This window comes from Aquarana catesbeiana, linkage group LG01, assembly GCF_042186555.1.
Source record: "Aquarana catesbeiana isolate 2022-GZ linkage group LG01, ASM4218655v1, whole genome shotgun sequence".
In the NCBI taxonomy this organism is placed as follows: domain Eukaryota; kingdom Metazoa; phylum Chordata; class Amphibia; order Anura; family Ranidae; genus Aquarana; species Aquarana catesbeiana.
In genome coordinates this window covers 953,698,236-953,710,136 of record NC_133324.1, presented here as the reverse complement: position 1 = coordinate 953,710,136, position 11,901 = coordinate 953,698,236, and the positions used below count along the sequence as shown (strand labels likewise).

General features: G+C 47.8%; 1 protein-coding gene across 1 annotated transcript in view; it reads right to left on the bottom strand.

Moving 5' to 3' along the window:
• Positions 1–5,879: 5,879 nt before the first annotated feature.
• Positions 5,880–11,901, bottom strand: part of DCTN3 (dynactin subunit 3) — a 32,537-nt gene continuing 26,515 nt past the window's right edge. Inside the window, exons 6-7 of the mRNA XM_073611677.1 lie at positions 11,021–11,080; positions 5,880–6,386 (exon numbers count right to left, since the gene is read on the bottom strand). Coding sequence (XP_073467778.1) covers positions 6,297–6,386; positions 11,021–11,080 — 150 coding nt within the window. The 3' untranslated portion in view covers positions 5,880–6,296. The remainder of the gene's footprint in view (positions 6,387–11,020; positions 11,081–11,901) is intronic.

The window sequence follows — 11,901 nt, the reverse complement described above, 5'->3', positions numbered from 1 at the left end:
ACCATTATTTTCCAGCACTGCCTTAACCCTCTTGGGCATGGAGATCACCAGAGCTTCACAGGTTGTCACTGGAGTCCTCTTCCACTCCTCCATGATGACATCACAGAGCTGGTGGATGTTAGAGACCTTGCGCTCCTCCACCTTCCATTTGAGGATGCCCCACAGATGCTCAATAGGGTTTAGGTCTGGAGACATGCTTGGCCAGTCCATCACCTTTACCCTCAGCTTCTTTAGCAAGACAGTGGTCATCTTGGGGGTGTGTTTGGGGACGTTATCATGTTGGAATACTGCCCTGCGGCCCAGTCTCTGAAGGGAGGGGATCATGCTCTGCTTCAGTATGTCACAGTACATGTTGGCATTCATGGTCCCTCAATGATCTGTAGCTCCCCAGTGCCGGCAGCAATCATGCAGCCCCAGACCATGACACTCCCACCACCATGCTTGACTGTAGACAAGACACACTTGTCTTTGTACTCCTCACCTGGTTGTCGCCACACACGCTTGTCACCATCTGAACCGTTTATCTTGGTCTCATCAGACCACAGGACATGGTTCCAATAATCCATGTCCTTAGTCTGCTTGTCTTCAGCAAACTGTTTGCGGGCTTTCTTGTGCATCATCTTAGAAGAGGCTTCCTTCTGGGATGACAGCCATGCAGACCAATTTGATGCAGTGTGTGGCGTATGGTCTGAACACTGACAGGCTGACCCTCCACCTCTTCAACCTCTGCAGCAATGCTGGCAGCACTCATACGTCTATTTCCCAAAGACAACCTCTGGATATGACGCTGAGCACGTGACCTCAACTTCTTTGGTGGACCATGGTGAGGCCTGTTCTGAGTGGAACCTGTCCTGTTATACCGCTGTATGGTCTTGGCCACCGTGCTGCAGCTCAGTTTCAGGGTCTTGGCAATCTTCTTATAGCCTAGGCCATCTTTATGTAGAACAACAATTCTTTTTTTCAGATCCTCAGAGAGTTCTTTGCCATGAGGTGCCATGTTGAACTTCCAGTGACCAGTATGAGAGAGTGAGAGCGATAACACCAAATTTAACACACCTGCTCCCCATTCACACCGGAGACCTTGTAACACTAACGAGTCACATGACACCGGGGAGGGAAAATGGCTAATTGGGCCCAATTTGGACATTTTCACTTAGGGGTGTACTCATTTTTGTTGCCAGCGGTTTAGACATTAATGGCTGTGTGTTGAGTTATTTTGAGAGGACAGCAAATTTACACTGTTATACAAGCTGTACACTCACTACTTTACATTGTAGCAAAGTGTCATTTCTTCAGTGTTGTCACATGAAAAGATATCTACAAAAATGCGAGGGGTGTACTTACTTTTTTGAGATACTGTATACAAGACTCATTCCTCCTTTACACTGCAGTTAGTGTTCCTCACCCAGCGTTCTATCAGTGCATGCAGAGATATTGTCCTGCGGTCTGTGCCCTGGTCTCCGTATACCTCTGTACTCCTCTCCAGTCTATGTCAGGCACACAATCACAGCAACACCACAATAATAAACCTCAGACACCACAATTCCAGTTGTTTATTCCGTCGGCTGCAGAATTCCCCAGGAAGTGTACAGATACAATGTAACATTGTACAATGGAATGATTCCTTTATTATAAATGATCAAATATTGTACAGCAGACCTCCCCCTCCCCCATTGCTGGATAGAGGAATGGAAGAATCATGGCATGACAATGACCCAAGGCAGTAAAGGAGTGGCTCAGGAAGAAGTACATTAAGATCCTGGGGTGGCCTAGCCAATCTCCAGACCTTAATCCCAAAGAAAATATGTGGAGGGAGCTGAAGGTTGGAGTTACCAAACGTCTGCCTTGATACCTTATTGACATGAAGAGGATCTGCAATGCCTCCTGAGATGTGTACAAACCTGGAGGACAACTACAAGAAACGTCTGACCTCTGATTGCCAACAAGGGTTTTGCCACCAAAGACTAAGTCATGTTTTGCGAAGGGGTCAAATACTTATTTCACTCATTAAAATGCAAAACGATTTATAACTTTTTTGAAATCCGTTTTTCTGGATATTTTTGTTGTTATTCCGTCTCTCACTGATAAAATAAACCGACCATTAAAATTATAGACTGATCATTTCTTTGTCAGTGGGGCAAACTGACAGGAGGGGTACAAAATCAGAAGGGGGATCAAATACTTTTTCCCCTCACTGTATATGACATCTCATGTGATGTATAGGGGGGGGTGTATATACAGTACAGTCATGGCTCTCTATGACACCCCTCATCTTATGTGATGTATAGGGGGGGGGGGGTGTATATACAGTACAGTCATGGCTCTCTATGACACCCCTCATCTTATGTGATGTATAGGGGGGGGGGGTGTGTATATACAGTACAGTCATGGCTCTCTATGACACCCCTCATCTTATGTGATGTATAGGGGGGGGTGTATATACAGTACAGTCATGGCTCTCTATGACACCCCTCATCTTATGTGATGTATAGGGGGGGGTGTATATACAGTACAGTCATGGCTCTCTATGACACCCCTCATCTTATGTGATGTTTAGAGGGGGGGGGGGTGTATATACAGTACAGTCATGGCTCTCTATGACACCCCTCATCTTATGTGATGTATGGGGGGGGGGTGTATATACAGTACAGTCATGGTTCTCTATGACACCCCTCATCTTATGTGATGTATGGGGGGGGGTGTATATACAGTACAGTCATGGCTCTCTATGACACCCCTCATCTTATGTGATGTATAGGGGGGGGTGTATATACAGTACAGTCATGGTTCTCTATGACACCCCTCATCTTATGTGATGTATGGGGGGGGGTGTATATACAGTACAGTCATGGCTCTCTATGACACCCCTCATCTTATGTGATGTATAGGGGGGGGTGTATATACAGTACAGTCATGGCTCTCTATGACACCCCTCATCTTATGTGATGTATAGGGGGGGGTGTATATACAGTACAGTCATGGCTCTCTATGACACCCCTCATCTCATGTGATGTATGGGGGGGGGGGTGTATATACAGTACAGTCATGGCTCTCTATGACACCCCTCATCTTATGTGATGTTTAGAGGGGGGGGGGGTGTATATACAGTACAGTCATGGCTCTCTATGACACCCCTCATCTTATGTGATGTATGGGGGGGGGTGTATATACAGTACAGTCATGGTTCTCTATGACACCCCTCATCTTATGTGATGTATGGGGGGGGGGGGTGTATATACAGTACACCCCCAGTCTGCACCTGGGAGCTGCAATGCACTCTACGCTTCCCCCCCTTCCCCGTCCATCTGGGGCGGAGAGCTGTTTGGGGTAGTGGGGTAGCGACTTACAGCGCATCGGCGCCATGCATCCTGCCCAGCATGTGGCGTCGCTTTTGGCGCCAACACGCTGAGCAGTGATTTTCCATCTAGCTGCCCTGGGGGGAAATATGGGCTTCTGTCGAGGGCGGTGATTACCGCCGCTGCCTGAGCCCTTCCCAGCCTACGCCATGCTTGCGTGACGCTGTTGATTAGCCGGCGTGCACATGTGCGGGACTTACATATATACTGCCTCCCCTGACACAACCTTGCTGCTACACATTCAAGACACCACATTGTAGCACTCAATCCTCTTTTTAGTTTGTTCACTGTTTGACATATTTTTATGTTTTTCCTTTGTATGCCTCTCCCCTTGGGCCTGTCTCTTTGGCCCCACCGTTTTTCATCCTTCACTCCTCTTCATGCCATTGGCTCTTGTTCACACTATCCACACATTCATTATATTTTTTCACATTACACTTACATACTTTTTTTTTTTCCCCCACATAGCTACCAGCAGCATGTCTTTGTGTTATCGGGGGATTTGGTTGTATGTGTCCTGCCGCACACGGCTTCAATGACCTCAGCTCCCGGGAAAGACCATGTTTGGGGTCTTGGTTGCATGGTCGCAGTATTTTACCATATTGGACACTCTGTAAGTATTCAGGATGGGCCAATCTGCCTTTCCTCTATATTATTAACAACTAGACTAATGTTACCATTTTTCTTACCTTATAAATTAATTGAGCATCCGCCCCTGAAGAGTGTTCTTACACGAAACGCGTCGGGCATATGCGGTGCTGACCCATATCTACAATGAATCATGATGTTGATTTTTATCTTAATAGACTATTTATTTATTTACTTGAGGTATTAATTACGGTCTCATTGTTTTTTTTATTTATCCATACTCCTGCTGCTAGTGCTGCTCCCATGTCAAATGCATTTCTATGAATTTATCTCATGCAATGTATTAAATAGAAACCTTTTACCTATGTACTTTATATCCACACCACACCTGTATGTTACGTGTGGGTGGATTAATATGATTCAGTAGACCAGAGTTTATGTGGTTTATATACTGTACTGCCATGTTTCATATGTTCTTGCTCAATAAACTTTATTTGTTCAAATTCCCCTTCACATGTCAGCCACCTCATTCAAAGTCCCACTTTTTCCCCTTTTTTTTTGCATACATATGTACCAGGGATGGAGGCACACCACATATGTGCCTCATTTAAAGTCCCCCTCCCCTTCCGTTTAAAATATACAGTACAGTCATGGCTCTCTATGACACCCCTCATCTCATGTGATGTATTAGGGGGGGGGGTGTATATACAGTACAGTCATGGCTCTCTATGACACCCCTCATCTCATGTGATGTATAGGGGGTGGGGGGTGTATATACAGTACAGTCATGGCTCTATACATTACCTGAAAAGAGGGGTATCATATGGGGGGGGGGGGGTGTATATACAGTACAGTCATGGCTCTCTATGACACCCCTCATCTTATGTGATGTATGGGGGGGGTGTATATACAGTACAGTCATGGCTCTCTATGACACCCCTCATCTCATGTGATGTATAGGGGGGGGTGTATATACAGTACAGTCATGGCTCTCTATGACACCCCTCATCTCATGTGATGTATAGGGGGGGGGGGGTGTATATACAGTACAGTCATGGCTCTCTATGACACCCCTCATCTCATGTGATGTATAGGGGGGGTGTATATACAGTACAGTCATGGCTCTCTATGACACCCCTCATCTCATGTGATGTATAGGGGGGGGGGTGTATATACAGTACAGTCATGGCTCTCTATGACACCCCTCATCTCATGTGATGTATAGGGGGGGGGGTGTATATACAGTACAGTCATGGCTCTCTATGACACCCCTCATCTCATGTGATGTATAGGGGGGGTGTATATACAGTACAGTCATGGCTCTATACATTACCTGAAAAGAGGGGTATCATATGGGGGGGGGTGTATATACAGTACAGTCATGGCTCTCTCTGACACCCCTCATCTCATGTGATGTATATAGGGGGGGGGGGGGTGTATATACAGTACAGTCATGACTCTCTATGACACCCCTCATCTCATGTGATGTATAGGGGGGGGGGTGTATATACAGTACAGTCATGGCTCTATACATTACCTGAAAAGAGGGGTATCATATGGGGGGGGGGGGTGTGTATATACAGTACAGTCATGGCTCTCTATGACACCCCTCATCTCATGTGATGTATGGGGGGGGGGTGTATATACAGTACAGTCATGGCTCTCTATGATACCCCTCATCTCATGTGATGTATGGGGGGGGGGGGGGGGGGTGTATATACAGTACAGTCATGGCTCTCTATGACACCCCTCATCTCATGTGATGTATGGGGGGGGGGGGTGTATATACAGTACAGTCATGGCTCTCTATGATACCCCTCATCTCATGTGATGTATGGGGGGGGGGGTGTATATACAGTACAGTCATGGCTCTCTATGATACCCCATACAATAGTGACATTTCTGTAGATGAATATCCAGCAAACTCACAAGGAATTCCAGGTAACAAAGTTGTATTTTATTGGAATTTTGGTGGACATAATACACAATATTTACCATTAGCCAAAAAAAAAAGGAAAAGGAATTTAATCAATAAATACATTTTTAACATGAGCTTGATGCCCAAATAACTGCTAAATACAGACTGTACGTCATCCTGGGTCAGCAGGCATATCGCCACCCTTGCAGTAGCGCACCCCTCTTAATGGACCATTCCCCAGCCATGGGCCAGTCCAGATAATCTCCCCACATCTGACAGCAAGGGGGGACTTCATTGTGACCAAATCATATTACCAATAAAAGCCAGTAGTGCCATCATGCTAGAAGCAGCGATTTGTAAATACGGTAAAACAGGGACAGTTAGTATAAATAATGGGTGTGTGTGAGGGGGGTGTGGTTACAAAGTGGGCGGAGTCACTCAGGTGCGGGTTTCACTTGTTTAGCCGCCTCCATCTTGGACAGAGTCTCATCCCACATCACAAACTGTTTGGAGAGCAGAAGAGTCTGAAGCAGCTGGTTAAGGAGCATGTCATTCATACAATAATTATAGTATACAAGCCTTGACCTCCATCATTCACAGATCACTGTTGTAGGTGAAGGACGGCTGGACAGGTTGATAGAAGTTAGCGCTGGCGGTGGGATCAAATCAGAGAAATATGTGCACTACTATCACTGACCTCCTTCAGAAGAGTCTACTACCCCGGCTGCCATGCTGGTCCTCTGCCTTCCTTACCCATCAAGACTGTCTTCTGTATTCTGATAGCAGTCTCTAACAATCTCTTGGCAGCGGTCAAAGCATCTCTTGTCATTTTGCAGCATTTTTCTTTTTTTTTTCTTTTTTTTTTTTTTTTTTTTTTTTTTTTTTAATAACCAGGTCCTTAATATGCAAGTTTTTTTTGTTTTTGATAGACGTTGGGTTAGGCTCCATTCAGACTTGTGCGACTTCTAAAATTGTGTTATTTCCAGTACAACTTTGGATGGGTGTGACTTGTGGTTTTTCCACTTGCCAACCGCACTATAGCCAAATAACAGCTACAGCGAGGCCGGCCAGTTTTGGAAGGGGGTCATATGACGGCCTCCCGTGATCACGCCCGCTGCGGCGTCCTCCGGACACTGCTGATCACAGATTGAGGTAAAGAGCCAATCAGCGGCTCTTTACCATGCGATCATCTGTGTCCCATCACAGGTAAAACACAATGTAAACAGAAGCTGGTTATCAGCTTTTCTTTGCTCACACTGACAGCGAGAGGAGAGCCAATGACTGGCTTGTGTAACAGGAACATCTACACTGATTATCAGTGCAGTCCCAACAGTGCTGCCAGTGACACCCAACAGTGCTGCCAGTGACACCCAACAGTGCTGCCAGTGACACCCAACAGTGCTGCCAGTGACACCCAACAGTGCTGCCAGTGACACCCAACAGTGCTGCCAGTGACACCCAACAGTGCTGCCAGTGACACCCAACAGTGCTGCCAGTGACACCCAACAGTGCTGCCAGTGACACCCAACAGTGCTGCCAGTGACACCCAACAGTGCTGCCAGTGACACCCAACAGTGCTGCCAGTGACACCCAACAGTGCTGCCAGTGACACCCAACAGTGCTGCCAGTGACACCCAACAGTGCCACCTACCAGTGCTGCCCCATCAGTAGTAGAGTTGTCACCTCATCCCTATAAAACCGAACACATATTACACAGGTTCTGGAGGCAGATTAAGGTGGTAATTAAACTCGCTTATCCGCATTAAATTAGCCTCAGAACCTGTGTAATTAATATGTGTTTGGGATGAGGGATGAGGTGGCATTTCTAATCAGTACCCATCAGTGAAGGAGAAAAATTATCTGTTTGCAAAATTGTATACCAAACTATGAAAAAAGTCTTGTTTTTTTTCCAACATTTTTAGTCATTTCTAGTTTTTTTTTTGCTAAATAAAAAGGAGCAGTGACCACCAAAAGAAAGCTCTATTTGTGTGGAAAAACAAAAATTGCATTTAGGTACAATGCTGCATGACCGCGCAATTGTGAAAGTGCGACAGTGCTGAAAATGAGCCTGGGTAGGAAGGGGGTGAAAGTGCCCGGTAGGCAAGTGGTTAAGGTTTGTGCGGGCGGCCACCTTAACAACCAGTGAATAGCAGGTTGTTAGGAAGCGGGTGGCTACTGCGTCCTTAACAACCGATGACTCTTTAGCTGTCAGCGGGATTCCCTACTGACAGCTGAATGTAAACAAAAGAGCTTCGGTATATAAAAAAAAAAAAAAAAAACTGTGTGGGGGATCCCCTCCCCCAATCCATCCATACCAGGCCCTTTGGGTCTGGTATTGATTTTTAAGGAGAATCAATAAGCCAATAATAAAAAATAAATACATTTTAAAAAATGGCGTGATGGTTCCCCCCCCCCCCACACACACATGGATATGAACAGTTTTCATTGGGAAACATGGGGTGCAACTTGTCACGTAACTTTGATGTCCAAAGGCACATGACAAGTCATACAAGTATGAATGGAGCCTTAAAGAGGAAGTAAACTCTCCCACTCCTTTGCCACTTTTCATCTAGACCATTATATGAAGTTATAAGCAAACATTATCCATTGTAAATAAGCCTCAATCACATATTACTTACTTTTTATAATACATTTTTCTAAATGATTTCTCCAGGGATCAAGCTGCGCCATTTTAGGTATTCTTTCCCGAGTCTGCACTGCATATTACTTCCGCCCTTTCATTATGGCTTTCTATTCTCTCGTGCATGCATTTTGCCATGTGCCTGCCTGTCAGGCTGCTGTATGTGGCAGCTATTCCTTGCTACGGTATGCAGTACGGGACTGCAGATTCTCTCTGCACTTCCTACTACACCCCATGTGACCGCATGACGTCACATGGGGTGTAGTAGGAAGTGCAGAGAGAATCTGCAGTCTTGCGGGTTTTGATCACAGTGCCGCTGGGAGAGGAAATCACACCGCACGGCATCCCATCAATGGACAGATGTACAGATGTAACGGCACTCAGAGCGTGCCGTGAAAAACGGAAGAGATGCGCATGCGCCAGTGACGTCACTACACAGAATGGGACGTATTACAAGAAAAGCAAGCAAGTAAGGAGACATCTACAAGCAGCAACCATTAGCAGAATTTAAGCAGATTGAAATGTGATAAAGTTGTGGGGGAGGATTTACAACCACTTTAAAGCGATTGTAAAGGATCGTTTTTAATTTTTTTTTTTTAATAACAAACATACTTACTCCCACAGCTCGTTTTGCACAGAGTGGCCCTGAACCTCGTCTTCTGGGGTCCCCCGGTAGCTCTCTCGGCTCCTCCCCGCATCAGATAACCCCCTAGGAGAAGTGCTTTCCCGAGGGGGTTTACCTTGCGGGCGCACTCCCGTGTCCAGCACGTGCGTCTACAGACACAAATGCCGGACTCGGCCCCGCCCCCCTGACGCCCCCCCCGTCATTGGTTTTGATTGACAGCAGTGGGAGCCAATGGGTGCGCTGCTATCAATCTATCCAATCCAGAGCCGGGACCCCATGGAGAGAGGGACAGCACGTCCCTGCCGAAGAGATGAAGGGGCTCAGGTAAGTAAAAAACGGGGGTGGGGAGAGCATACTGGCAGCTAAGAACTTCGGAGTGTTCTGCTGAAGAAGCTCGCCCCCATGGCTGTAGCGATACCCTACCTTCCTAAAAAGGTACAGAGTTTAGGGCTGGGTTTGCATTGAAGCTGACCCGAATCCTGAAGAGACATACCCTGGGGCTGATTTGGAGTCGAAGGTAAATGCATTAGGGTTGGTCTGAAGGTACAGGATTTGGGGCTCCTCCGAGGCCTCAAGCGCACGCCCTGCCCAAGAGGGGGCTACTCCGAGGCCTCAAGCGCACGCCCCGCCCAAGGGGGGGCTCCTCCGAGGCCTCAAGCGCACGCCCCGCCCAAGGGGGGGCTCCTCCGAGGCCTCAAGCGCACGCACGCCCCGCCCGGGGGGGGGGGGGGCTCCTCCGAGGCCTCAAGCGCATGCCCCGCCCAAGGGGGGGCTCCTCCGAGGCCTCAAGCGCATGCCCCGCCCAAGGGGGGGCTCCTCCGAGGCCTCAAGCGCACGCCCCGCCCAAGGGGGGGCTCCTCCGAGGCCTCAAGCGCATGCCCCGCCCAAGGGGGTGGCTCCTCCGAGGCCTCAAGCGCACGCCCCGCCCAAGGGGGGGCTCCTCCGAGGCCCCAAGCGCACGCTCCGGGGGCGATTTGCACTCACAGTTATACTGCCAATAGCAAATTAAAGCGGAGTTTCACCCAACAATTGAACTTCCGCTTTAAGTGATGGTGACCCCCTGACATGCCACATTTGGGAGTGGGTACCCAGTTTTTAAGGGCACAAAGCTCCCACTTCCTCCCAGGGCTCTGCGGTGACGGAAGGAAGTTCACCTCTCCCCCCTTGCAAAATTTTGGGACACGTCACAGGTCCTAGAAGATTGTCTGGCCATTCACAGCGTGGCTCGCACCCACAGTTAGAATGCCAGTGCTGTGGAGGGGAGAGGGAGAGGAGCGGGGCTTCGCTGGATCGTGGGACAGGTGAGTGTTTGATAATTAAAAGTCAGCAGCTACACATTTTGTAGCTGCTGACTTTTAAATGGGTGGAACTCCGCTTTAAACTCATTAATTATCTTATAACAATACGTTTTTAACTTGTACAGGTGTAGAAGTGCAACATTGTTTTTACAAAGAATGGAGGCTGAGTTCACACTATTGCAAATTGGATGTGGGTTTCCCTGCGTCCAGTTCGCATGTCAGCAGATTGTGACCGGCTCTCTATGGCCCTGTGAACCCAGCCTTAAAATGCGCTCTTGATGACTGGCGTGCTAGTAGTCTATTGCTTGTAAACATGACATGTATTGTGAAAAAGGCAGATAACCGCCGCCATACCCTAGCACTGCGGCTGTAGTCTTCTGTATTTTGTAAAAAAAACAAACAAAAAAATAAAGATCTTTTCCCATCTCTAGCAATACAGCAGCAGACTCCAACACTCTCCTGTAACATGGCTGCTCTCATATGATAGGAGTTGGATTGTCAGTATAAATGGTGTGTGTCCGGGAACAAGAAGACCCACGCCGGTCCCTGGTATACACAGCCCCACATCCCTGCAGTCTCCATACAAAAGGATACCAGCTTGTTATAATCCTCCAGCAGCTTCTTGGTCTCAGTAGAGATCTCCTCACACTGGTCCTAGGGGGAAGAAGACAGGTACGGTCAGAATGAAGCAAATGAAAGTCGGTCACCTGCAGCACAACGTCTGCGAGGGTTGCAAAAGATTACAGAGCTGCATGAAAGTGCCTGGCCTATAGTCAATGACATGACACCGACAATAAGCACTGCCCAGCCCGGGACATACTGCCTCCTTCAAGACCAAACTCCAGCCAGAACCCTTTTGTATCAGTTTTGAACAGAACTACACGTCCCATGAACCTTTGCTCGTGTGTATTGTACTGGACATGCGTCCTAGTGCGCCAGCTGGAGGGTGGAGCAGATGTCTACCCATTGTTCAAATATGCATATGGGAACACAATGGCCTCCTATCCCTGATGGAGAGCGCTCCACATGCCTGGCATCCTTTTACATAGGTATGCTAAAATGTTGCAAAAACTTTCTGCTGTGCAATCTGCTGATCAGTTGATTATACTCTAAGGCCCCTTTCACACTGGGGCGGGAGGCGCGTCGGCGGTAAAGCGCCCGCTATTATTAGCGGCACTTTACTGTCGTTTTAGCGGCAGTATTCAGCCGCTGGGGGGGGGGTTAACCCCCCCGCTAGCAGCCGAGAAAGGGTTAAAACCGCCCACAAAGCGCTATTACAGCGGCGCTATGCCGGCGGTATAGCTGCACTGCCCCATTGATTTCCTTCACCGCTCCAAAGATGCTGTTTGAAGGAGTTTTTTTTCCCTCCTGCCGCCTCAGTGTGAAAGGGGCATTATAAAATGGAATCAAGCAAGTGATCAGCAGATCGCACAGCTAAAGACAGCAGCACTCAATTCCAATTTGCGGGTAGCTGC